At 47.8% G+C, this 24723-nt stretch overlaps 1 protein-coding gene across 1 annotated transcript in view; it reads left to right on the top strand.

The window, feature by feature from the left end:
* The first annotated feature begins 2589 nt into the window (after nt 1–2589).
* The window catches only part of LOC144764021 (protein LEG1 homolog), a 108428-nt gene continuing 86294 nt past the window's right edge, over nt 2590–24723 (top strand). Inside the window, exons 1-2 of the mRNA XM_078650153.1 lie at nt 2590–2901; nt 7215–7301. Of these exons, the coding sequence (XP_078506279.1) occupies nt 2595–2901; nt 7215–7301 (394 nt within the window). The 5' untranslated portion in view covers nt 2590–2594. The remainder of the gene's footprint in view (nt 2902–7214; nt 7302–24723) is intronic.

Raw genomic sequence — 24723 nt, 5'->3', positions numbered from 1 at the left:
ACTTGATAAATTTAAAGATATTGACTGGCTGTCATACATCCATAAGTGCTCAATAGATCTTGGACGTCCTGAGATCTTTTCCTCTCCTTTGGGTTTAAAAAAAGCAGACCTAGAATGGGTCAAGCTCAATTTTTCTAAATTGAAGGGCTTGGATCGGGAGGAAAATCAATTAATCAAAACCTCGGTCAGAGACCATTACTTGACGATCACTTGTTCAGCTATTCAACCGTACCTTGCTGTTGTGAATATTCCTTTTCACAGGTGGCTTCTGGTTAAATTTCGATTTAACCAGATTTACATGGTTCTCTGCGACAGTCATGGTTGGTACAAACCGGAGGACGCACCTGTGTGCAATTGTGATAATTTTTCCATACAAGATAATATGCACCTAATGTTGTTCTGTCCTTTTTACAATATCCCTAGACAGAAGTATTTGGTCCCCATATTGAAATGCAAAGCCTTTGTACAGGCAAAACCAGCTCTTTTGTATTTACAAATGTTAGAATCTCCCTTGGTTATGTTTAGTGTGGCCAATTATCTTGTTGCCGCTGTTAGGATCAGGAGGAGGAGAATGCACATGTAACATTAGGGTCCGTGCTGGAGGACAAACTGTTTTTATACATGGCAATCTTACCTTGTAATCATTTTTAATGCTTATTTTAAACTTTGTAAATATAATGAAATTGTACTGTATGAAATTTTATGATCTTGTAACGTCCCTTTTTGATTGTAGCATGCTTTTATGATTTTTAACTAAATCGAATAAAGTGGTTTTTGACTTTGACTTTGACTTTATTCAAGATCAGTTTTGTGTCTTCCTTTTCATGTTTCTTTCAAAACAAGTGTGTGTGGGTTACAATGTGAGGTTAAATGTTAAATGAAACCCCTGAAGTTGAGGTACTATGTTAAATAAGTCTTCTTTTGAATAGTCAACTATATTGTTAATTGAATTATATTATTTTTTCTTTTAAAAAAAGGGAGATGTGTGGTAATATGCAAGCTAGAGGTTTCGAATGTTATGAGGTCATAGGAGCAACGTGTTCTGTCTGTCAGTTGCTCCAGTGCCCCTTCCTTGGATGTATTCTTGACTTTATACATCACCACCTCCTTCATCTCCATCTGCCTGGTATTATCATTACAGATAGTCATCAATTGTAAAGGCTAGATTCTTTACTGAGCTAGCCTCATGGCCTGGAGGAGGGGCATCAGCCAGCCAAAATGATTGCCGGGGCTCAAAGGACTTAAAACCAAAGAAAAGTAGCTCAATCTCTTCTGATTGGATTTGAGCTGGTGGTTTGTAGCCAAAGTAAAACTGCGATCAGGCAGGCTCTGATATCTTCACCTGTGAAAATGTCATCCCTGCCCCAAGAGAACAATACCTCAGTGTCATGAGCATTGGGAACTATCAGGTAGATGCATCAAGCATTTTTGCGAGCGCAAACGGTGCGAATCGCAAAATTCAACCGTTTGCGCCCTTAAAAATGGCATTTGAGATGCATCAAGGGTTCATGCACTCGCAATTTAAGAATTCACAAATAATTGCGAGTTCTCAAATTTCGATAGCATTTAAGGAATCGCAATTTGCGATTCCTTAAATGCAATGCGTGAACCATTACTAGATTGCGAATTTGCAATCTGGGGCCGCTATTTACGTGAAGTCAAACTACATGGTATATAGCAAAAACTTAGAAAAATGCACTTTAGTGCTTTTTTCTAAGTTGAATGTTACACACACACATGTCCCTGGGACATGTGTCTGCGCAACACCAGTGAACATTACCATTTCAGGGGTGCAACAGGGAGTCCTTTGGACACCCTGGCACCCTTGAAATTGCGGCACATTTGCGATTAGCTAATTGCTAATCGCAAATAAGGAATGACTCCCCATTCATTCCTATGGGCCTTTGGGCCTTTAGATCTATAGGAATGAATGGGAAGCCATTCCTTATTTGCGATTAGCAATTAGCTAATCGCAAATTAGCAATCAGTAGGAATCGCAAATAATATTGCGATTCCTACATGCATCCCGTTTTGCGAGTCTTTAATAGCGAATCCTTAAAATTTGCTATTAAGGACTCGCAAAACATGACTTTGATGCATCTGGGGGTATGTTTGTTCCCAGAGCCTCAGCGAGTAACGCGAGATGTGTAAGATAGATATTGAATAGCGTGGGGCTCAACGCTGAGCCTGTGGCACTCACACTCGCAACTCACACGACCCTGACGAGAAGGAAGGAATCCAAACCTCTCGACCTCGGCCTCCACGGAGAAGCCGGCCAGCTCAGCGCATGACCCCCAATGCAATGGATTGAAGCCGGGCCCAGAGTGTGGTCTGGGCTGCCATGTCAAAGGCCACTGACAGATCGAACATAACCAGCACTGCTGACTCGGATGTATTGATTTTACAAACTGTTTGATTCTGGACAAGCACTCTGCGTGCACCTCTGTCCACACCTGGCACGAGATGAGTTGGCAGGTCTGACGTCACCTCTGTAAACATTGAACACGATGACGCTTCTGAGGCCGAGCCAGGGTGCAGCCAATAAAAGCGTCTGCCGCCGCGGCCCTGGCAGTGCCGCCGAGACTGGCATCAGGATGGCACCGCCGGGGCTGGGGCTGGCTCTGCTCGGTGCTTTGGTTTCCATGAGCGCTGCAGAGGCCGCAGACCCGGCCTTAGAGAATCACTTCCCCCCGCACTGGGCGCAGGCCCCGGGGGACCTCGACTCTTTCGGAAAAGAAGGCAATCACTCGGTGATCGATCCGTGGAGCTATCGGGACAGAATGGGGATGTACAGAACTCTGCTGAATCACACTCATCAATATTTCGCCATTTTGGGATTGAATGAAACTGACAACCTGTTATGGGGTCTCCCCCTGCAGCTGGGGTGGCAGTTTGAAACAGGTAAGCATCCAGAACATAGGAAATATCTGGGGGAAAGCCACGGTTTTGTTAAGTAATGTTTCCCCGGGTTGCAAAACAGACGTATTGTCCGATTGTTTGAAACAACGTTGAATATTCTGAACTAGCAAGAATGTTTCTTATTATTTCAGGATGTGACGTACGCAGAGCCATTCCACACCAGTCCACAACTTCGTCAGCTCGTTCTAGTCTTCGTTATGCTTTCACGTGTCATTTCTGTATCTCTCTCTCCTTTTAACCATATGAATTCGAAAGCGTGTTTCTTCAGTTCCCATCCGTTCCTGGGCCCCTCGGCGCGCGCCCACGTCTCATCGATGCCTTCAGCAGGCTCTGGTTTCAGAGGCCCCGGATTCTGCATCCCGGAAGTGAGAGCTTTGCCTTCCCCGTTGTGAGCATTGATCCGACAGCCCTAGAACCCCAAATGCGGGCGGGCCGAGGTCAGCACACGTCACGGGGCTTCTTGCAGCTACATCGGGCTGTGGATGTGTGCATAGATGCTTGTGTAATACGTTATGATATGTTGACTTAGATTTTTATGACGTTCTATTTCCTTTCTCAATAGAATATTGACCTGTAAAAATGCGCTTGTTTTGTAAAGTGCCGCGCACAAGTAACCGGTCAAAGTCTGATATATTGTTGCTTTATATTCTGGCATCTGTTTAGTCTTGCATGAAAACGGAGAAAATACCAAACGCAACCAGAAGATGGAGGGAGAGCTGAAACTTTTCAACCACTCACCCCCAGTCAAGAGATCTGGGTTTAACCCATCATTCTTTAGCTCACCGTGCCACCCCAGTTCGGACCCAGCCCTCTGCACACCAGTCTTGAACCTGCCCCTTGTGGGAACAGTCCAGTCCAAACCACCAGGCCAGGTCCTCCCTGAACCAGAAACTAGCATCCTGGGACCAGTTTTGGGGTAACACCCCTCATCAGTCAGGCTAGATTGAATCTAGTGGCACAGTGAGCAAGGGACCTAGGTCTGGGCATACCCATGGCCACTTGGGGCAAACAAAGCAAACACAAGGAGATGATGGACGGAGCGCTGAAACTTTTCAACCACTCACCCCCAGTCAAGAGATCTGGGTTTAATCCATCATTCTTTAGCTCACCGTGTCACCCCAGTTTGGACCCAGCCCTATGCACACCAGTCTTTAACCTGCCCCTTATGGGAACAGTCCAGCCCAAACCACCAGGCCAGGTCCTCCCTGAACCAGAAACTAGCATCCTGGGACCAGTTTTGGGGTAACACCCCTCATCAGTCAGGCTGGATTGAATCTAGTGGCACAGTGAGCAAGGGACCTAGGTCTGGACATACCCATGGCCACTTAGGGCAAACAAAGCAAACACAAGGAGATGATGGACGGAGCGCTGAAACTTTTGAACCAGTCACCCCAGTCAAGAGGTTTAATCCATTGTTTGTTTGCTTACTTGCCACCCCAGTTTGGACCCAGCCAGAAAATACTGCATGCCGAACAATGCAACGAGAACAATTGGTGCAGGGTGCCTGCAGGATCGACACCTTCCTGCACAAAACAATCATGAGAGGCATGTCCCTCTTTCGACTTGTGCTGCAGAAAGAGGAACGAGGCAAAATAAAGATATTTCTCCTCGTTACAAAATTCGAAATCATGCTACAAACTTCCGTTCTTGCATGCCAGCTCTTACTAAAATGGTGTCCCTGCTGCAATGCTTCCAAGGGCCTCCCAGATGTACTGCACATCTGTGCTTTCACAGTACATAGCTCTGTCCTGTATTATAATTGTAAAAAATGTTGAGGCACTGGCAAGTTAAAAGTCAAGTACCAGACCCAAAAGCCTCTAAGTTGGTATGAAAGAACTCTCATAACAAATTTCAACTCAGTCAGGAATTCACCATTTGAGACCCTCTACAGCTGGAAAATCAGTATTTTGCATCGGGACTGTACATCACGACTATTGAAAATACAAATATCTGCTCTTCCACAGTTAGATTTCTAATCTCATTCATTAAGCTTCTAGCCTGATTCACAGCTAACTCAACTAGCTATAAGCGCCAGATTACAAGTAGCTAATTAAATAGTGATCTCTACAAAAACACCCAAGTGCACAATGATTGCAGTAGCAAGTGGTTGGATCTTGATTGCATCCAGTATGTAGATCACACTTTTAGTTAAATGTTAACAGGTCAAAGCTGCTGCAGTTCAGCATGGGGAAAAAGGCCTGGTGTTTATTAAGTATGGGCGAATTTTGCGAATTCGCGGTACGCGAATTCACGCAAAAGCGTATTCGCGGAGATTGCGGATTTTTTATTTTTGCTTGTTCGCGAGATTTTTTTCACCGCGACTTCGAATTTTTGCGACTTCGGGAAAGCGAGCTGGTCAAATCTCCCGCAGGATGTGAGCTGCGCATTCCATCTACGTATTCTCTATTGTTTACTCTCGCGATGCATGATCGCGGGCCCTTATGACATATTCGCGTTCTCAAAGTCTCGCAGTGCAAGATGGCGGGACCGCATGATGTACTCGCGGTCGAAAAGTCTCGCGCGATCATGCACCCAGACCCAAAATGGCGCAGCACACGCAAACCGGAAGGAAAACAAGTCAGCGAACTCAGAATCACGGTAAGTCAATGCCGCGCGCGAGAGATTGTATATTTGAAGCGCGACCAAGCGAAATAAATTTGCCAACTCGCGAATTACGGACTTTTGGGCAATTTTTCGTGATTCGCGGACCGCGAAATTGCCAAAAATAAGCAAATTCTGCGAGTGGAACGAATTTTCCGCCCATGCTTCGTTAGGGGTGGGCGGAATTTGCGTAATCGCATTACGCAAATCTCCGTGAAACGGTAGAAAATCTCCGCGAACACACAGAAATTCCACGAACACACGGAAATGCTTGTTCGCGATGCTCTTTTACTGTTTGCAATCGCTGTTTGCATGCTCGAGGGAAATATCTCGCGAACACCCATTTCAGAACGCGAACAAGCAAAAAATTTCGCGAAGTTGCGGTACGCTGAATTTTGGGCAATTTTGCGTTCTCTGCGAGCAGAACGGAATTTACCGCCCAGGCCTACTTTCTACACATTATCATTTGTTTTCTTTATTTATCAGTAAAGCTACATTTTTGTGAAAATGTAGAGGACATTTCAATGAAAATGTGCTGTCTGTAATGGACAGTGTTTACCACACCATGCTTTAGTCATATATTTGTGACAGTGTGCTTCAAACTGCACCACTGAGTACATACCGCAATCCCTTCCTGCTCTCCCACTGGATGGGCGTGGCTCACTTTCTATGCTTCTTCTTGTGAGATGCTTTAATTTTTCACAATCCTCATCACTTCAGAGTCAAACACTGATGGCGGCTCCCAGGCTTTGGAAATTAAGCAGCACCACTGCGAGCGATATGCAGGCAGAGGCGTTTGGGGTTAGGTGGCCCATGGGTGTTGAGGAGACATGATTCACCCCCACTAAGAATGATTGACCTACTTCAGCTCAACTTTTTTTGCCTGCTCTATTTCATTAAGTTAGTTGGAACTGCTTTAAAAAATCTCCATCTTCCCCAATGTTTTAAAAACGTGTTTTAGAGAACGTTCCCTATAACAAAAACACTAGCTGCTCATTTGGCAGACTTAGTAGAAAATGGATCCTGGCATGAAATCACCAATAACATTCAGCATCCCGGCCACTAGAGCAGTGTTGGCACAAAAGCTATTTCTGGAGTTAGAACAGTGATGCGCACAGTACGGCCCCGGCATAAGATGAGTCCAGATGAACGAATAACCAGAAGGCCATGGGTCCCTGTGATTCAAAGCATCTCTAGATGGAGAGCAGAGCTGGCATGTAGAGGAGGGCTTGTTCATCAGATGGTATGGGACATAGAGGGACACAGGAACCGGAGACAGGCGGGCACATGTAGAGTGTTTAGTACATCAGATGTTGTGGTTCATAGAATGTCCCATGCCCTGGTAACTGCCTGGCACCTAGAGCAGGGTTAGTTCATCTGATAGTATAGGACCACATATTCCTCAGGCACCAAAGACCACCTAGGCTGCACAGAGCTGGGTTAGTACATCATAGGGTTTGGCACATAGAGCACCACAGGCACCAGAGACTGCCTGGCACAGAGAGCAACTTTGGTCCCGGAACTAGCAAATCTGGCAGGAGCCCTGCTGATGAACAGAGCAGCAGCCAAAGCCTGTGAAGCAGAAGAGCATGGAACCAAACCATCAACATCGATCCGGGGCATTTCTAAAGCCCTACAAGATACACCTAGCACATCACTGTATTCTTCATGGTTTCTTCCGGTTTGTGTTTCAGGGAGATTGGCTGATCCTTCAAGGAGCACAACCTGTGGCGATGAACGTGGAGACCTGAACTGCATCTCTCCTTCCAGCTGGTGGGCTTGTAAGTATTTTCTGAAATAAGATAAGGAACAGACTGTGGTGAACACTGTAGAACCATGTTTCTTGCATGACCTTTCCCAGTAACATTGCTGATAATACATCCTTTACATCACCTTTGGTGCATTGTTTTCCAATTGTTTTCTTGTGGTCTCTCTCCATGGGATGTGCTGTCATTGAATGGTGGTATAAGTTTAAATCAGACCCTTGGCACTCTTTCTCTTTCATCATAGGAGGCGTGTTTTAATTGTCGGTACTGAAAACTACAGTAGTACTTTAGATGCACAATCAGTACTAGGAACATTCACATTCAGATCACTTCATCAATAGCTTTGTTGGAATTGTTTTTTCTCTGTTCTCCATTTGTTTTATATATCATGTTTACAGCTGTCTGTTCCCAATACCTTGGTTTGTTCAATAGCTCCCTTAGAGTGTTTTCCAGGTTCCAGGGTGTTCTCCTTGTCTCACTTGGTAGCAAATCCCAAAGTAAAATAAGTTTTCTCCTTATTCTCACTTGCTTGGAAACTATCCAATGCTCTGCTCATTAGATTATTTTAGCCTACATACCAGTGGCGGCTCACAGAGGGAGTGCTGTGGGGCGGTGAGCCGGGGCGGGAGTTGGGTGGAGGGTAGTGGATTTGGACATATAACAGGCAGGAGTAAACTAAGTAAATAAATAAATACAACTATTTACCTTGCGTTCGCTGCATCGCCTACATGCATTTTTACATTTCATTCCATGTTTACCAACATTCACAGACGTAAATTTGGAAAATGAAATAAAAGTGCACTTTTAGGATTGTCATGTTACTTTTCTCAAAGGCTCTTAATACACATGTACAGAGTTAGTCACAGAGGATAATTCTGTAAAGGACAAATAGAAGCCTCCTTTGCAAAATCACTTTTTCTCTATTGAGAATATATTTTCCCCATGAAAAAGGGTCTTCTGACTTCAACATGGGAATACTCCATCCCCTTTCCCATCCAGGAACAGATTTACGTATGTCCTTGGTTGGGTGAATCTGCATCCATTTCTAGAGTGGAAAGAGTGCAGGGAGCCCTTGGGGAATGCTCACTTTCCACACCTTGACTGGGATCTGCTACTGTGGATTTCTCTGCACTCATGGAAGATGAATACACACTAGTGAATCTAGTTACGCCTACTGTGAATCCCTTTGTGAATCTCTGCTGGCCAAAAATAACTTTGTGAATTTGGGTCTGTAATTTTCTCAAGATTCGGAAAGAAATATGTATACCTATTGTATTTAGCATATCTATCTAGAAAGACAAAACAAGCATTGGCAATGCCAATTGGTCTCGGAATATTAATGAGTTTACTGGTGTAGTTGCTATTATAAATATATTAATATACTACGTTTAGTATTCTCTGTTAACTTTACTATCAAGATAAGCAACGAAGATTTCAATATATTGTTTCTGTAATTTTTAATAAACAAGTATACTGCATTAGCTATTTTTTTTTTATCTGTTTTTATTTTCATCAACAACTTTGGCAATAAAATCAGGTTGAACAATATCATATGTTACATTGAGTATATATAACCACCATAGCAATGCACTTTCAACACCTGCACATATTTGGTTGATTGCGGCCAACACATCGGACCATCTTGTAAAACCGTTCCCCATATTTACATTAATCCTCATGTTCAGAACTGTCATCTTCCCACTCTGGTGGCGGCTAACAAATATCCCCCCGATATTTGTTCCAAGGTCCCCATATTTTGCTCCATCTCCGGGGGCATCTCCGATTCATAAATACTGTTTTATCGGCCAGCATAGCCATGTCCATGTCCTTACACCAATTCTCCAGTGATGGTCCCTCCACTGCTCCCCATTTCTGCGCTATATTGCGCTTGCCCAACATTAAGCCCATAGTGGCCCACGTTTGCCCAGGGCGCGTTAGATCATTGGGTTCCCACACATTTAGCAGGCATCTGCGTGGTTCTGGGACCAGTGATATCCCCACCGTCTGTGACACTGTTCTGAAGAACTTTTTTCAATAGTCGGCTGTCTTGGAACAGTCCCACAATGTGTGAAAGAAGGAACCCCCCTCCCCACACCTTCTCAGACAATATGGATCCTGCGCTCTGTCCATTTTATATAGATTGTACCTGGTATGATATGTACAGTGTAGTATTTTGAGCTGTACCAGCCTAAGCCGTGAGGGTATGCCCACCTCTTTGGGGGAGGATAATGCCTCCTGCCACTCTGTATCGTCCAACTCCCCCACGTCCGTTACCCATTTTTCTCGGAGGGCGACTGTCGGGTCCGGTAGGTAATTAATCAGTTTACGATATGTGAAGGATGTGGCTCGCTTTTGCATGTATTCTGTGAGAAGCCTGTCCTCTAACAGAGAGGCCTCAGGTACGTCAGTGTCCGGTGTTAGCACCGTTAATAGTGCGTGTCTAATCTGTGCATAACGAAAAGCTTCAGAAGGTGCAAGTTCATATTGCTGCCTGAGTTGTGCAAACGGGATTACTGTCCCTTTGTTCCATAGGTCGCCCACCGTAGAGATGCCTATGTTGTCCCATTGGTCAAAGCCCTCGCTATTTCTCATATGCCCTAGTCAATTAGTATCCCAAAGCGGGGTGAGCCGTGTAATGATTCCCTTCCATCCCAACAGTGTCTGCGCTGTGTGCGATATCATGACTGTGTGTTGTGTGGGACCAATTAGCTTTGAAGTCTGGCCTTTGTTGTAGAGAGCCGCCAGTACATTCCCCGTACCCAGCTGGAACCTGTCTGCCTGATATGCTGGATCACCCTGGGAGGCGGGTATCCATTGATTAATAACTGCGCCACCCAATAATACAATTGGATATTAGGGAGCACCATTCCTCCATCGTACCACCCCCTGAGTAGCTTCGCCTGTGCAATTCATGCTGGCTTATTGCCCCATAGCAGGGTGGACACCTGAGCCGCTATTTTCTTAAAATATTTCAGAGGCACTGGAAGTGGCGTGTTCTCAAGGACAAATAAAAATCGAGGCAAGGCCATCATTTTAAACAATGCCGCCTTCCCCAGCGATGTTAAGGGGAGCGATTCCCAATGTGTCACGTCTCTCTTCAAACGCTCCAGTGGGGGCGCCAAATTTTTTGAAAAAAATTCCGTAGGGTTAGGTGTGACATGAATGCAAAGATATTTAAACGAGTCATGCGCAACAAGAAGTGGGCAAAATACTGGTAGACGTGGTGCGGGGCCACGTAATACATACATAATGGATTTGGACCAGTTAATGGTGTATCCTGATGCCTTTCCGAAACTATCACAAATCTTAAGGAGGACTTGCAGGGAGTGCTCAGGATCGGTCAAGTACACCAAAATGTCATCTGCGTAGAGTGAGATACTATCTTCCCACCCGTCCGCCCATTGAATGTCTCCCATCAGTGGTTCTCATCTAATCTATGCCGCCAGGGGTTCCAGTAGTTCCAGGGTTCCAGTGCCAATGCAAAAAGTATTGGTGATAGGGGGCACCCCTGGCGCGTCCCTCTAGCGAGTGATATGTTATCGGGGAGATGGCCGTTGGCCGTCACGCACGCCAAGGGTCTGGTATACAAGAGGCGGATCCATGCACAGAACTTGGGTCCAAAACCCAAATGGTGAAGGACAGCGAAGAGGAAATTCCATTCAACCATATCGAAGGCCATCTTCGCGTACAGGGAGATCACTACCACCGGCTCCTGTAGGGCTGGGATCCCAGCTAGTACCCCATGCAGGCATCTGAGGTTTAAGGCAGTGTTTCTGTCCGGCATAAAGCCGGATTGGTTTGAGTGAATTAGATGTGGGAGGTGAGGTGTTAGCCTGCTGGCCAGTACCTTAGCAGGTATTTTAACCTCTGCATTGAGTAGTAAAATTGGGCGATATGAGGTGCAGTCAGTCGGAGGTTTCCTAGGTTTTGGGATCGCCACTATCGTGACCAATCGCTGGTCGAGCGGTAATTCCCTATCTAAGCTGTCCATGTACATTCGCAATACGTGCAGAGTAACAATGCCTGTCATATGTTTATACAATTCGATCGGGACCCCATTCGGACCCATTGCTGTGCCCGACTGCAGTGATCGAATCGCGGTTTGCAGTTCCTCCTCCGTGAGGTCGGCCTCCAGTTCCAGGGCAGCCTCTGGGGATAGCTTGGGCATAACTATATCTTTAATGGTGGCTGCAGCTTCCTCCTCTGTAATGTTTGATGTAGGTGTATAAATTGTCCGGAAATGCCCTGCCATTGTATGTATTATTTCTCGTGGGTCTGCTGTTAGCCGCACTTCCGCCGTCCGTATTTGTGCTATTCCCTTAGTTCCCAGTTCCCGTCTATCTAGCCAGGCAAAGAGTTTCCCAGCCTTATCCCCCACGTCATATACCCTGTGTCTGGTGGACATGAGCTGTGCGGAGACCACTTCTTTTAAATGGTCCCTATATTGTTGTTGCTTAAGGCGCAGTGCATGCGAAGATGTTGGCGTGGGGTCTGCCGCGTGGCGTGGCGTGTCTCGGCTTCATGCAGTTCTAATTCCAAATCTAACAGTTCTCGCTGCTTCTCTCATTTGTGCCCCACAATCGTGACTATTGCTTGTCCCCTTAGTACGGTCTGATAAGCTTCCCATAGATTAGTGGGGGAGCTAACAGATGGGGTGTTTTCCTCGAAAAAATACTTCATGGTTTTGCGGAGCTCTTTTCTGATTTTCGAGACCTGTAGGTAGCCCAGGCGTATAGGGTAGAGCCATCTACGGGCCTCATGATGATGCGAGAAGGTCAACAGAATTTGCTAGTGATCTGGGATGCCTCCGGCTTTTATCATTATGTCGTCGACACTCTGCAGGCTATTTGCGGAGGTCAGGAAATAATCTATTCTGGATAGGCTATTGTGTGCATTAGAGTGAAAGGTGTATTGTCGTGTTGCATGGTGGCGGTGCCTCCAGACATCGATAAGCCCTAGTGCCTCTGTGAAACCCTGCAGGCGAGAGGTGCCTGGTGTGTGTGTCCTCACTGGGTGTCTTTCCAGGTTACCATCCATTGTGGCATTAAAATCGCCCCCAATTATAAGATCGCCCCCGGCAGAGCAAGCAAAAAATCTCCAAGGGCTGGTAATGCCACCGCATTTAGAGCCTGGGGGATATAGACATACACCACATTTACAGGCTTGCCCTCCCATTGACCATGTAGGGCTGCAAACCTCCCCTGATCATCCCTTTTCGTGTGATGTATTATGAAGGAGGCATTTTTCCATATCAATATGCCGACCCCTCTGGAGCCAGATGAGAACTCAGAATGCACCACCATCTTGTATCCCCACCTATCTAGCGCCTTACATGCGGCGCCAGTGAGGTGCCTTTCCTGTGAGAGGGCCGGCGTTGGGGCCTGATGCTTGAGGGCCTGCAGTACCAGGCCCCTCTTTATCTTATCTCCCAAGCCATGTACGTTACAGGTGCGCAGCGTTGGGGGAGTCACTGGAGCACTATTTGGCAGTACTGACGCGCATTCAGCTGGAGTTGGTGTCTCCATGTGTATGGTATTGAAGGAGTGGAAGCACTAATTTGTCTATGTGATGTGCACACATAACAGCCAATGGCTACGTAGCCAGCTTGACAATGCCATTACAAACTAAAACCATAAACTTTAAACACCCTCGATCTTTCCCTGGAATCCCCCCCCCCCTCCTTGCCTCCCTGCCCGACGGACTCAGAACTGCCCGCCTCCCCAACTTAACAGAGTGCTCAATCCCAAACCTGAAAAAGTACTTGCGTGAAGGGGGTAAGAAGTCAGAGAAGGACGTAGTCCTTCTCTGCCCCCCAGAGACTACATCAGCTTAGCGTCCAGAACAAGCATGACTGTACCACAGTCTGGTACATGCTCACAGCTTTTCAATCAGCTCCTATCTGTCAGGCTCAACCGAACTCAGGGTCCTCCCTTTCACTCCGCTGTGAGTGCATATCTTCATCTTGACGCTGATCCTGAACGTCCGCATTTCCAGCCTCGCCCTGACGGTGTTAGTTCCCATCTCTGCGTCTATGCCTTCCGGTTTGTCGCCAGCCCTCGAGCCAGTCATGGGCCTCCTCCGGCGTCTCAAGAAACTAAGTCTTACCCTCTGCCACAACCCTATGTTTTGCCGGGAATAACATTGGGTGGGGAAGTTCCTTGGCCCTCAGCTCTTTTTTGACCTCCATTAAACTTCGGCGGTGCCTAGAGACCGCCGCTGTGTAGTCAGGAAAGAAGGACACTGTGGAGTTCAAAACTCGGATCGGTGGGGCCACTCTGGCAGACTGCAGCACGGCGTCCCTGTCACGGAAATTGAACAGACGGGCCAGTACAGGCCTGGGGGGGGGCCCAGGTTTAGGTCTCTCCCCAGGAACTCTATGGGCTCTTTCGACAGAGAAAAAGGTTGACAGTCCCCTGGGTTGTAGCCATGTCTTTATAAGTTCCTCTACATATTGGTCCATTCCTGGGTTCCTTTCACTTTCAGGAATTCTGAGAATTCGAACGTTATTTCTTCGGGAACGCCCTTCTTGGTCATCCAGTTTCGCCGTTATTAGTTTGTTCTTCGCCTCGAGCCGAAATACTGTTTTCTGCAGGGCCGTCGTGTCTGTTATTAAAGTTTTGGTGACTTGTTCGACCTCAGTGATCCTGGTCACCGTTTTTTAAAAGTCTACCCTTAGGAGAGATACATTGGTTGATATGGACCCCACTGTTGCTTGCACCGTAGTATGGGCCGCCATTATGTCTTCCAATGTTACTTTAGCAGTGCCTCCGTCCCCTTGGGTCTTTTCTGACTGGTCCTTTCATTCTGGAAGTGGCGGAAAGTCCTTTTCATATGCATATTTGTCCAGCTTGGACGGCGGACTGGTTCCGTGGGCCGCTGCCCGCCATTGCGACTTCGTGGGTTGCCGGGGTACCTGAGTCTGCTCACTGTTGGGCACAGTATTCCGCACTCTGGGTGGCCCTCACGCGGCTTCACCACCTGCGAATCAATACGTGAGGAGGGCAGCCATTTATTTAGGATTGTTACCACAGGCCGCCGTGCAGAGTGCATGTGGCTGCCGTCGTCAACACAGGTCCGCTCCCACCGGGATAGCTGGGCCCCACCACTCCCGTGTATTCGGCCAAGATCACCAGTTATCTACGCGAATGGGTGTGGGGGGAGGTGAGGTGAGTGGGTCGCACCGGGTACCTTGCTCTGCTCAATAATTACGCGGGCTCCCATGTTGCTGGCACTGTGAGGGGTCCAGGGCTCCCGGGTAGGCGAGGTCTCGGCTTCTCTGCTGTGGGCAGGCCTCACCTCAGGTCCGCCACTTCTGGGTGCGCTCTCGTCAGCCTCCGGTCCACGGCTTCCGCTCCTGCGCTCAGGTCAGTCGTGTGCCCGCACCTGCCATCGCAAGTGTGAGGGCCCCACTAGCTCCACCCACATCAGCCCGCTCGTCTCCTCTGCCGTGCTGTCCCGTGCCCGGCGCGCTCCTCAGGCAAGTCCCCGGCTTCAGAGGGCTCTGTAGGCCGCCAACGTCCAACCCTGGGAGAGCCCGATTCCGGTATCGGATTTCAACCGGAGCTAGCTGCACAGCCGCAACCCGCCTCCAGACACCAGCGAGAGCCTCCGGGGTGTCGTGATGACACGGATAAGTGATCGGATTGTTACAGAAGGCTACTGCCCTCCCGGAGCTCCTCTAAGCAGCAGCCATCTTTCTCTGCCGCTAGCCACGCCCCCTGCATTAGCTATTTTTGCCCATGTCTGCCCTATTCCTACATTAATAGCCAGATGTCTAAGAGATAGTGAGATTTCAGTTTGAGCTGGTGCCCACCGCGCCCCACACGCCCCTTTAACCTGCCACTGGGCTCCGCAGCTGTGGCCAGCACAGGACGCCCATGGCCAGGAGACACAGAGCTCTCATAGTAGCCAGGGCGACAGGGCGGGTTCCGTGGCTACTGTGCTGCTGCACTCTTTGTAAGTCATTTCTAGTCCGTCCCTGAGCTGCGCTGTGGGTGAGGAGGCGGGGTAGGGGGATGCAACCACAGCAACAGACTCCCGCTGCAGGCAAAAAAATACCCTCAGTAGCCACACGTCCACCAAGTGAACCGTCCAGACATTTCCCGCTGCCTTAAGAAATTGACATAGAGGCGTCCCCTTTAATTCATTTGAAGGAATTCGAAGTGGAAAGCAGCGCTGCGGCATGGAGCCTGCTGAAAATTAATATGTCATTTCACAATGTGATTGATAAACTAAGCTATGTTCGTGAACTTCAATACCTACACTGACAACCAACCAACTACTTAAAACAACTTAATATCTTTCAATTAGTATGTGCCCTTGACCATGCCCCGATTGCTGGAAACGTCAATATAATGACTGTATAATTGATTGATTGATGCTTTATTTCGATATGCACATATCATAAAAGCAGTACAAAAGATAAAAACAGCATGTCGAAAAAAAGTATGACTGTACATTTAGTATAAGAATAAAACACGTTAGATCAGCATAAATTAATTAAAAAAGAATTAAATTGATATGGACAGTCTTCTAAGTCTAATCAACCAAGCCCATTTTAAAAACTTAGCAACAGCACAAACGATAGGAGGGGCTGTGTTGGTTAAAAGAATCCGGAGTGCAACGGAGTGCTGACGGGTACCCAGTTCTCTGCAGATAGGACCAAGCCAACGTGATCTGGGGCGACCATAGTCCGGGCATTCAAAAAGAAAGTGTGGCACCGTCTCTGGTTTATCACGACAAAGAGCACAGAAGCATGATGTGGGCTGGGATTTATTCCACCTGGAGCAAAAGTCGGCCAAGGGTAGGGTTCCTAACCGAAATTTGATGTACAAGGACCTATCCATGGCAACTGATATTATGTCCATGTACGGCTCGTAGATGGCAACGTCTTTTAACAGCAGAAAAGCTGCGGTGGTTTTGCAGTGCTGCTGGCTTCTCAAGCGCTTCACACAAACCCACTCCCAAAAAAGTTTTTTTAAGGTCTCCTTCGGAGGAGCGGAGTGGCTATGCCAGCAGGAGTCCAGGCCTAAGTCCCCTAGAAGATGTTTAATGTCCTTCGGCCATTTGATGCTATGCCAACCGTCGGAGTGCATCACCTCAGCTAGACCATTGGCATAAGATTTTAGCTCCGGGACCCTCCACAAACGTGCCCAAAGCAAGAGGGGTCGAAGCCGAGCCTGGTCCCTTATAGTTTTGCAGCCAGTATCCATGAGCACTGGGATGGTCGGGCTACTCGATGGAATGGCAAGGAGATCTTTGATGAATTTATTTTCGGCCTTGCTCAGTGAGTCCACTTTGCCCAAGCCCCACAGTTCGGCTCGACTGTATAAAGAGATAGTGATATAATTTTACAAGGGCTTTTTTCGTTATTAGAATCTAAACAGCCTAAGTTAATGGCATTCATTGCACCAACATCAGAAGAATAAAAGGTTTTGTTGGCCCTGCCTAAACTTTAGCATGCCACCAGCAGATCACACGCAAAAGTCAGCAGCTACAGCGAGTGTTTAACTCACGTAACCGCCCTGCCACCTTTTTGCTCCCAATATTAGTCTTTGAAAGCATATTTAGCAGCATTGCCTGATACACTTAGCTCCCAGACCTGGATTTTCCTTTCCTTTGATGTAAAACAAGACTGCAACTCCGATAATGCACCGGGTCATTACATGGGTGCCCAGGACTGGATGCACATACACCTGCGACAGTTCCAGATTTTTGAGAAGCTAAGATAAACCCACTCAGCTACCTCGGCGTCTCAAATATCACTTGCTTTGTGTTGGACGCCGTTGGTCTGATATCATGACGTCAGTTTGACACATGGACTGTAACTCTCTGAATAGCGATCTCGTAATGGTGGCATCCGATATCAGATTCCTCTAGACAGATGTCACTCATTAAATACAGGAAGCCCGTTATTTTGATCATAGCTACTCAGCTGGGCAGTGATGTCCCTCATCTAGACGTCAACGCCACTCATTTTGAACAGTGATGTCACCAAGCCCTCAGACCAGTGATGTCCAGTCCTGCCAAGCGTCACGCAACTGGTGTGACACTCACGCATATCAGTGCGGTGATCCGCATCACCGCACTGAATGCATTTGTCACGCATTTTGCCACCTGTGCCAGCGGCGCGCCAGCAGCTCCTGTGGGCCCCGGCTCTCTAGTTCTGAGAGTTATGCTGCCTGCGCAGCTTTGCCGACTGTCTACAGAAACCACAGACACTGCAGCAGCTCTGATCTCTACAATGTATCTCTGCTGCTCTGCCTGCAGTGCTAGAGTCCGACGTCGACTCAGTGTGTGTTCCGTTGCCGTGGAAACACAGTTAAATTCTTGTGCCCCTCAGCTCTGGCTGAGTGAGTCACGAGAGTGCTGGCTGCATAGCTGACTGCAGCGCTACAATGTTACATTGCGGCCTCAGCCACCTGCCAGCCTGACTTCATGTATTAATTAATTTCCGGGCCACACTCTCTGCTCCTTAAACATGGGAGGGCCGGATGTGACCTCACGCTGCTCTGCAGCAAGTGAGGTATCCTGAAAAAAGCGGCGGAGGATTTGTAGTGCACACATGCCAATAGTAGACCCGATTCCAATGTGCTGCCTCAGTTGCTGCTGGCTGCGCATACATTAATAATTCTAGAGCACTCAGCCGGCCGCAGCATGCCAAGGCATTTGTCGCACACTAGAGAAAAAGACAGCAATTTGGGTGAGGCATTGGGTTGGAGCAAGCCGGTAGGTTGCTTCCTTCCGTGTTTATCTTGTCTTTGTTGTTACGTGAGTGCCCATATTTATGGGATTTACATTAGTGTATGCACTGGCATCTATAAACAAAAGCGGAACTGTCTGTGGCTGAGTGCAGAGACTTACAAGTACGTTTTTTTTTCTGGGACTGTGAGCTTGGGCCCACAGCCACTTACGTGCGTGTTTATTTGGAAGGTTGTTCAGGTCAAGGAGAGGCGCCATGGGAGTCCGTTCTTAATTATTTGAACGGTTGTGTTTCGAGTGAGCGAGCCGTTTTATATTCAGTTCCAGCTGGGCCCACCTCAATTCCTCACGCCGTCAGCTATGCTTTTGTTCAGGTGTCCTGACTGCTGGATAGGTGCAGCTTAACATCCCAATGTCAGTGTCATAAAAATAAATCAGCTATTCACTTCTACACAAATTTCAACTATGTTTTTTGAGTTTCCATAATATATTTGTGACCTAAATGAATGCCTCCTCTGTCAGCTTTCCAGTGCAGCCATACTTACTGCTCATGTCACCAGTGGCAGACTAAGTATTTTCTTATACGTTGCAGGAGTTAACTTTGAGTTTCTCTTTGTTCAAATGGATGTAAATTTGGATATTTATATGTTTCCCATATCTTCATTGCTTGATTTTGCATGCGAAAAAGTGTCACTCATAGTCGTTGAAATGTCACTCATGATTACACTGAAATTATGAAAATGTCACACATAGCAATCTGAAACCTTGGCAGCTATGGATGTCATGTTACTCATATGGACAATAAACGTCACTAATGTGGATCAGTGGTGCACACTTATTTGGAGTAGTTGTGCAAGGCAATTCAGCCTTTTGCAAGAGGCGTGTCGCTCACTCGCACATTTTGCCATACATGCCTAAGTGAGTTAATGTTCTCGCTGCATAAATCAGTATGCGGAAGTAAAGCAAGTAGCGGAGACCTTAACCGCGAGGAAGCAGAGATCACACATGGCGTGGCATCCAAGGTGACAAGCCTGGTGTCAAAGTACCAAAACCTCAGGCTGCGGCTGCTGATGGATTGCAGAAGCGGTGTGTGTCGGCTCCCTTTCACTCTTGTATGCAGGTCGACCCTTGGCCGAGCGACGTTACCTGCCGTCGCGCGCCAAAACGAACCCAGGTAGCTGGGGAAGCCCATGGAGGAGAACACGCTTTTCATTTTGGTAATTGCTTATTCGTTCGTGCATTTGTGCTTTTCACATACCCTATCTCCTTTTAAAGCGAGTGTTTAATTAAGGCTTATTTTACCACTGAAGACGGGGGTGAGGGGGTCTCATGAACCTGCGTGCAACAGGGTCCCTTGCACTGCTTCCACGCTGGTGCATGTCTACATTATGTGGCAGGCGAGGCCCAGTGGCGGGGTTGTGTAACTGTGTATGCCGGAAGACGCGAGACGCCTGTCTTCTGGTATTCGCGCACAATGCGCACTACTTTAATGCAGCCAGCCAATCAGAGGGAAAAAAAGCATTTACAAATGCAATAGGACTCGTATTTACGCGAGTCCTATTGCATAGTGAACAAAAATGCGGTCGCCGAAGAAGGCAGGAATGGGAGTGGGTGGGGAGGGGTGGTGGCCAGAGAATTCACAGACTGCGGGAGGGAACAGAGGGAGGCTGGGGAAGAAAAGAGTTGCTGAAGTAAAGGGGCTGATAGCCATGGAAGGATAACTATGATGTCATGGCAGTAAGAAGGCGGGACTAATACACTGGCAACTAATCAGAATGCAGCATTTCAGATTTGAGCCAATCAAAGGCATGGGCAGAAAGTGGGCGGAGCTTCCCCCACAATACTGTATACAGCATCTCTCAACGAGACAGCGCAGGCGCTGCCTAGCCAAGACCTAAAAACTGACATCTGATCTTCCTCACAACATTCGGACCAGAGTTTTCGGAAAGCCATAAACCACATACAACACTCAGCAAGCTTAGAACAGCTAAGTCACAAATTGGAGAAATCATATTCTACCCTACCATTCTCTGGCAAAGTCTTGGGGCCCTCCACTGTGCATCGACAATTATGAGTATCACTCATTTCAGATAAGCAGGTTCAACATTTTCGAACAAGATAAACTTGCAAAAATTGTAAGATGTTTTTCAAATGGGAAATCACAAACTGTTACTTGTGTAATGTATTGCCCTTTGAAGAAGAAGATACCCACCATTGAATGTTCCACTTGTCGATCTTCTGACCAATGCTGGATGGAAGGAGAAAGTTATGTTATGGATCACGCGTGGGTTGATCAAACCTGTGTTTTGAGGTAGTCATGTGAACAGAGTCTTGTTTTAGAAAAAGGCTGAGTAGATAAATAAACTGAGCATATTCATGTATTCTTTATTGTCCAATTTATAAAAATGATTACAGAATCATTAAATAAGTTCATAGCGTACCATAAAAAACATTAAAATTGCATAAAACAATATTTCATTCATAGCCTAATACGAACATTTCATATTGTTACTGATCACCATATCTCTATATATTGATAAAACCATCATACGATTATTCTTAGCAGCCTCTCTCAGCCCAATAGCTAAAATATCTTTGTGCAGTCCCATGGGACGAGCTATACATAGAACTGTTAAAACTGTTGCACATTGTGTCCAATTATAATCATTTGCAACTTAATTTATAAGTGCATTTGTGTTTCTTTTATGCCTAAGATCTTACATTATTAATAATATTTGTTATAATGACATTTTTGCTAGTTACAATATCTATGTAGATAAGTCATTTTATTCCTCTAACATGACCAACGGTTCAACCTGAGTCCGTTTTCTCTCAGTTAAAAGAATAATTTTAACAAAATGAACTGTTAGATTTGTAATATGCCCTATAAGGCACAATATAATCGCTTGGCGGCACATTCTCACTCCTAATTCCTTAAATAGCAGTTTTAACAGTGTAAGCCTCTCTTGAAGCAATCCTCTGTTGGATGGTGGCTAAATCTTAACTTAAGAAGTCTATTGCTTAACTCCGGTTTTAAATAGGAGGTTAATTAAGTTTGGGGTTTGTTTTTATTATACAAGGCAACCAGACATGCTTTTTTGTTTGCAATCACTCAATCAATCAGCAGTTTTTTAAAGTGCGCTACTCACCCGTGAGGGTCTCATGGCGTTGGGGGGTGGATGGGGGGCAGCTCCGGTTCATTTGAAGAGCCAGGTCTGGAGGTTCTCCCTGAAGGTGTGCAGAGTCGGGGAGCATCTGATGTTGACAGGGAGCTCGTTCCAGATTTTGTCTCCGACGTAGGAGAAGGCTCGTCCACCGGCTCTGTTTCTGCCGATGTGGGGGGTCTCTGCTAGGGCAAGGTCAGCAGAGCAGAGGTCCTTTTGGAGGCGAGGAAGGAGACTATCCCATTGAGGTATTTGGGTCCAATGATGTGGAGGGCTTTGTAGGCGTGGATGAGGAGTTTGAAGGTTACTCTCTTCTTGACGGGGAGCCAGTGAAGGTCTCATAGGTGTTGGGTCATGTGTTTGTGTCGTGGGGTCCCAAGGACGAATCTGGCTTTGGCATTCTAGATGGTTTGGAGCTTGTGTAGCAGAGTTCTGTTGATTCTGGCTTAGAGGGCGTTGCCGTAGTCCATTCTGCTGGTTATGAGTGCGTGGGTGACGGTCTTTCTGCATTCGGGGGGTATCCACTTGAAGGTTTTGCTACAGGATGCGAAGGCAGTTGAAGCTAGTGGGGGTGACGGAGTTGATTTTGCAGGTCAGGTTGAGGGAGGAGTCAAGGATTATGCTGAGGTTCCTTGCAAGGTTTGTGGGAGTGGGTGGGATCCCAAGGGCAGCAGCCCACCAGGTGTTGTCCCAGGTGGAGGTGGAGGGTCCAAGGATGAGGACCTCAGTCTTCTACGAGTTGAGCCTCAGGCAGCTATTCTTCATCCTGTCCTTCATGCCATCTTGGAAGCAGAGTCCGGTGTTTTCAGGATCCTTCGTGAGGGAGAAGATGAGCTTGGTGTCGTCGGCATATAATACTATGCTAATCCCATGTTGTCTGACGATGGCGGCGAAGGGGGCCATGTAGACGTTGAAAAGCTTGGGGCTGAGCGAAGATCCTTGGGGCACTCCGCAGTTGATCTTTGTAGGTTCGGAGAGGAAGGGATGGAGTCTGATCCTCTGGGTTCTGCCGGAGAGAGTAAGGATTGGATCCAGTTGAGGGCGGTTCCTCGTATCCCAGCGTCATGGACTCTGGCTTTGAGAGTGCGAGATGAGACGATGCCGAAGGCTGAAGAGAGGTCTAGTAGGATGAGGGCTGCAGTGTGTCCCTGGTCGAGTAACATGTGGATGTCATCAGTGGCGGCGAGTAGGGTGGTCTCAGTGCTGGACTGGGCGGGGTCTAGGTTGGAGTTCTCTTCAATGAAGGCAGTCCGCTGTGCGTTTACTAGACTCTCTGTGACTTTGGCAGTGAAGTAGAGGAGCGAGATGGGCCGTTAGTTTTTCAGGTCAGACGGGTCGGACGTGGGTTTTTTGAGGAGGGGTAGACCGCCACCTGTTTCCAGTCATCTGGTAAGATGCCAGATTCAAAGGAGGTGTTTGTTGAACTTGTCCCTTTTGGCAGGTTCACCCCTAAACTTATTGCTTTAAGCCCTGACATGGTGGTAGTGGTTTTAGGCTTCTGCGCCCTTAAGCACTGTGGCCCAGTGAAAAGTGCGTGTGCGCTCTAAGTGCTTGTGGTGAGATTTGCCGGCCCTCCCATAGGAATGCATGGGAGATATGTGTGTTCCTGGTAATACCTGGTATGAGAGGAACGCAGGGGCGAGTTTAGTATGTCTGAACTCCTGAGAATAAATGCTGCGCAATGGTGTGCGCAAAATTATGGTGACTGCTGGACAAATGCCACTTTTAGAAGTTGGCATTTCTGTGTCCTGTGTGGCTGCCTGCCTTATGTGAGTAGCATGTCTGGCTTGTGATTGACAGGAGCTGAAAGGTTTGGGTGGCTCCAGGAGCCAGAGGGAGTCAGCCCAGTGGTGAATGGAGAAATCTGCATGCAGATAGGAGGGAGGATTTGCACCTGGGACCTGAATAGGACTGTGCCTTCCCTCCACAATGCTGGCGCCGCCCCCGTGGTGCGTCTGATCCCTGAGCCCCCACCTGACAAAGAAGAGGAACTGAGCAAAACAAAGTGCTCCAAAGCTCTCCCAAACCAGTTGCATCTGTTTTCCCCAGCCGGTGCTTAAAGACAAAGGAAAAGGGTGTATAAATGAAGTGGCTGTGACCCCATGAAGGTGTGCTCTGTTGCGCTGTTCCTGACTTGAGGGGGGCCTGCTGCTGCTGGGCTCCAGGAGGAACCACCACTAGGGACTGCCTCCCTGCTGGTTGGCCCTGTGTGCTGGCCTGCCTGGGCCCAGCCTTTGACTCCCTAGACTTTGGACAAAGTGCATGGACTGTTCCATATATTTTGTATCTCTGAGTGCTGTTGACTTTAATTGAAATGAGCACTGGTGACTTGCAGCGCAAAACTGCAACATGCGGGATCCCCCCACACTGCGCTTTATTTTGCGGGAGCCCACCCCATGTTTTTGCAGCCTCTGGTGCTCGTTTTTAACCAGTGAGTGCCCATCCCGCATGGTTGTTCTGATTTTCGCAAGTGTCTTTGTGTACAGCGGGAGCCTACCCCGTATTGCGCCCACGCGAAGAAATCCCCGCCACAGCCCAGTGCGACCAGGAAGCCAGGCGCCCACTGCCTGACTCGGGCGGGGCAGGGCAATAGCGGAAGTAGGCCGAGGCTGCCTATCCCAGTGCGGCCACACAAGAAAGGAGCCGGTAAGGGTGCAGGCCTGAGCGGGGTTCTCGTGAATCAGAGAGAGCCCTGCAGATACACAGAAGCTGGAGTGGTGCGTGCTCCAGGCCAGGAGCTCCCGCCGGCTGGAGACGGAGGCATGGGGAAGCAAGGAATGCTCCGATGCGAGCCTCCACAACGTGAGCCTGCCTCTGGCTAAGAGGAAAGCAACCCTGGTGAGTGGAACTCCTAGAGGGAATCAGTGCCAGAGCCCTTGCTGCTCTTCGGAACTGCCCCCACAGGAATGCGGGCAGCTGCCACAGAGACACCCTTGTTGGTATAGAGCCCCAGTGAGTGACATTGCCAGGGTTTGCTGTTGCGGGCCGCTGCACGTGGGGCCATAGTTTCTTAGCTGCCCCAGTGGCGGTTCTGGAAGCACCATAATGCCAGCCCCACTCTCTTCCAACGTTGGGGGCATTTGTTTCTAAGAGTCCCCTGAGTGGGGCTCCCCCAGGCACAGTGGTGCCCACGCCAATTTCTTTTGGGGGCTGAAACTAAGCCCTGAATTGGGGCTCCTTTAGCACATGTAGTGCCAGTGCTTGTTTTACGGTTTCCCCAGCTGTCCTGCGAGAGCACAAGCAGCTGCAACGCTTTGGGGCATGGTTGATTTTCAGAGTCCCAGAGCGGGACTCCAATGTTCACAGTACCCGTCCTTTTCATTTGCACAGCTGCCCAGAAATTAGTGGGCAGCTGCCACGTTTAGGCCAGTACTTTGCATACTTTTGCTTTTACTGGCTTGGCAGCTTACTCACTGTTTTGGACGTAGGGCATTTGAGCCCCACGGAAGGCCAGTTGGCCTGGGTCAGTATCTAATGTGTTTATGGGCCATGATTCTTGCATAAATGCACGTATAAGGTTGGTGCATAATGTGTGATGCTAATGTAGGTTTATGCCTAATGTGATTCATGCG

Source organism: Lissotriton helveticus, chromosome 6 (genome assembly GCF_964261635.1).
Source record: "Lissotriton helveticus chromosome 6, aLisHel1.1, whole genome shotgun sequence".
Lineage (NCBI taxonomy): Eukaryota > Metazoa > Chordata > Amphibia > Caudata > Salamandridae > Lissotriton > Lissotriton helveticus.
Note: the sequence above shows the minus strand (reverse complement) of the source record. Positions and strands in the feature narration are given on the sequence as shown.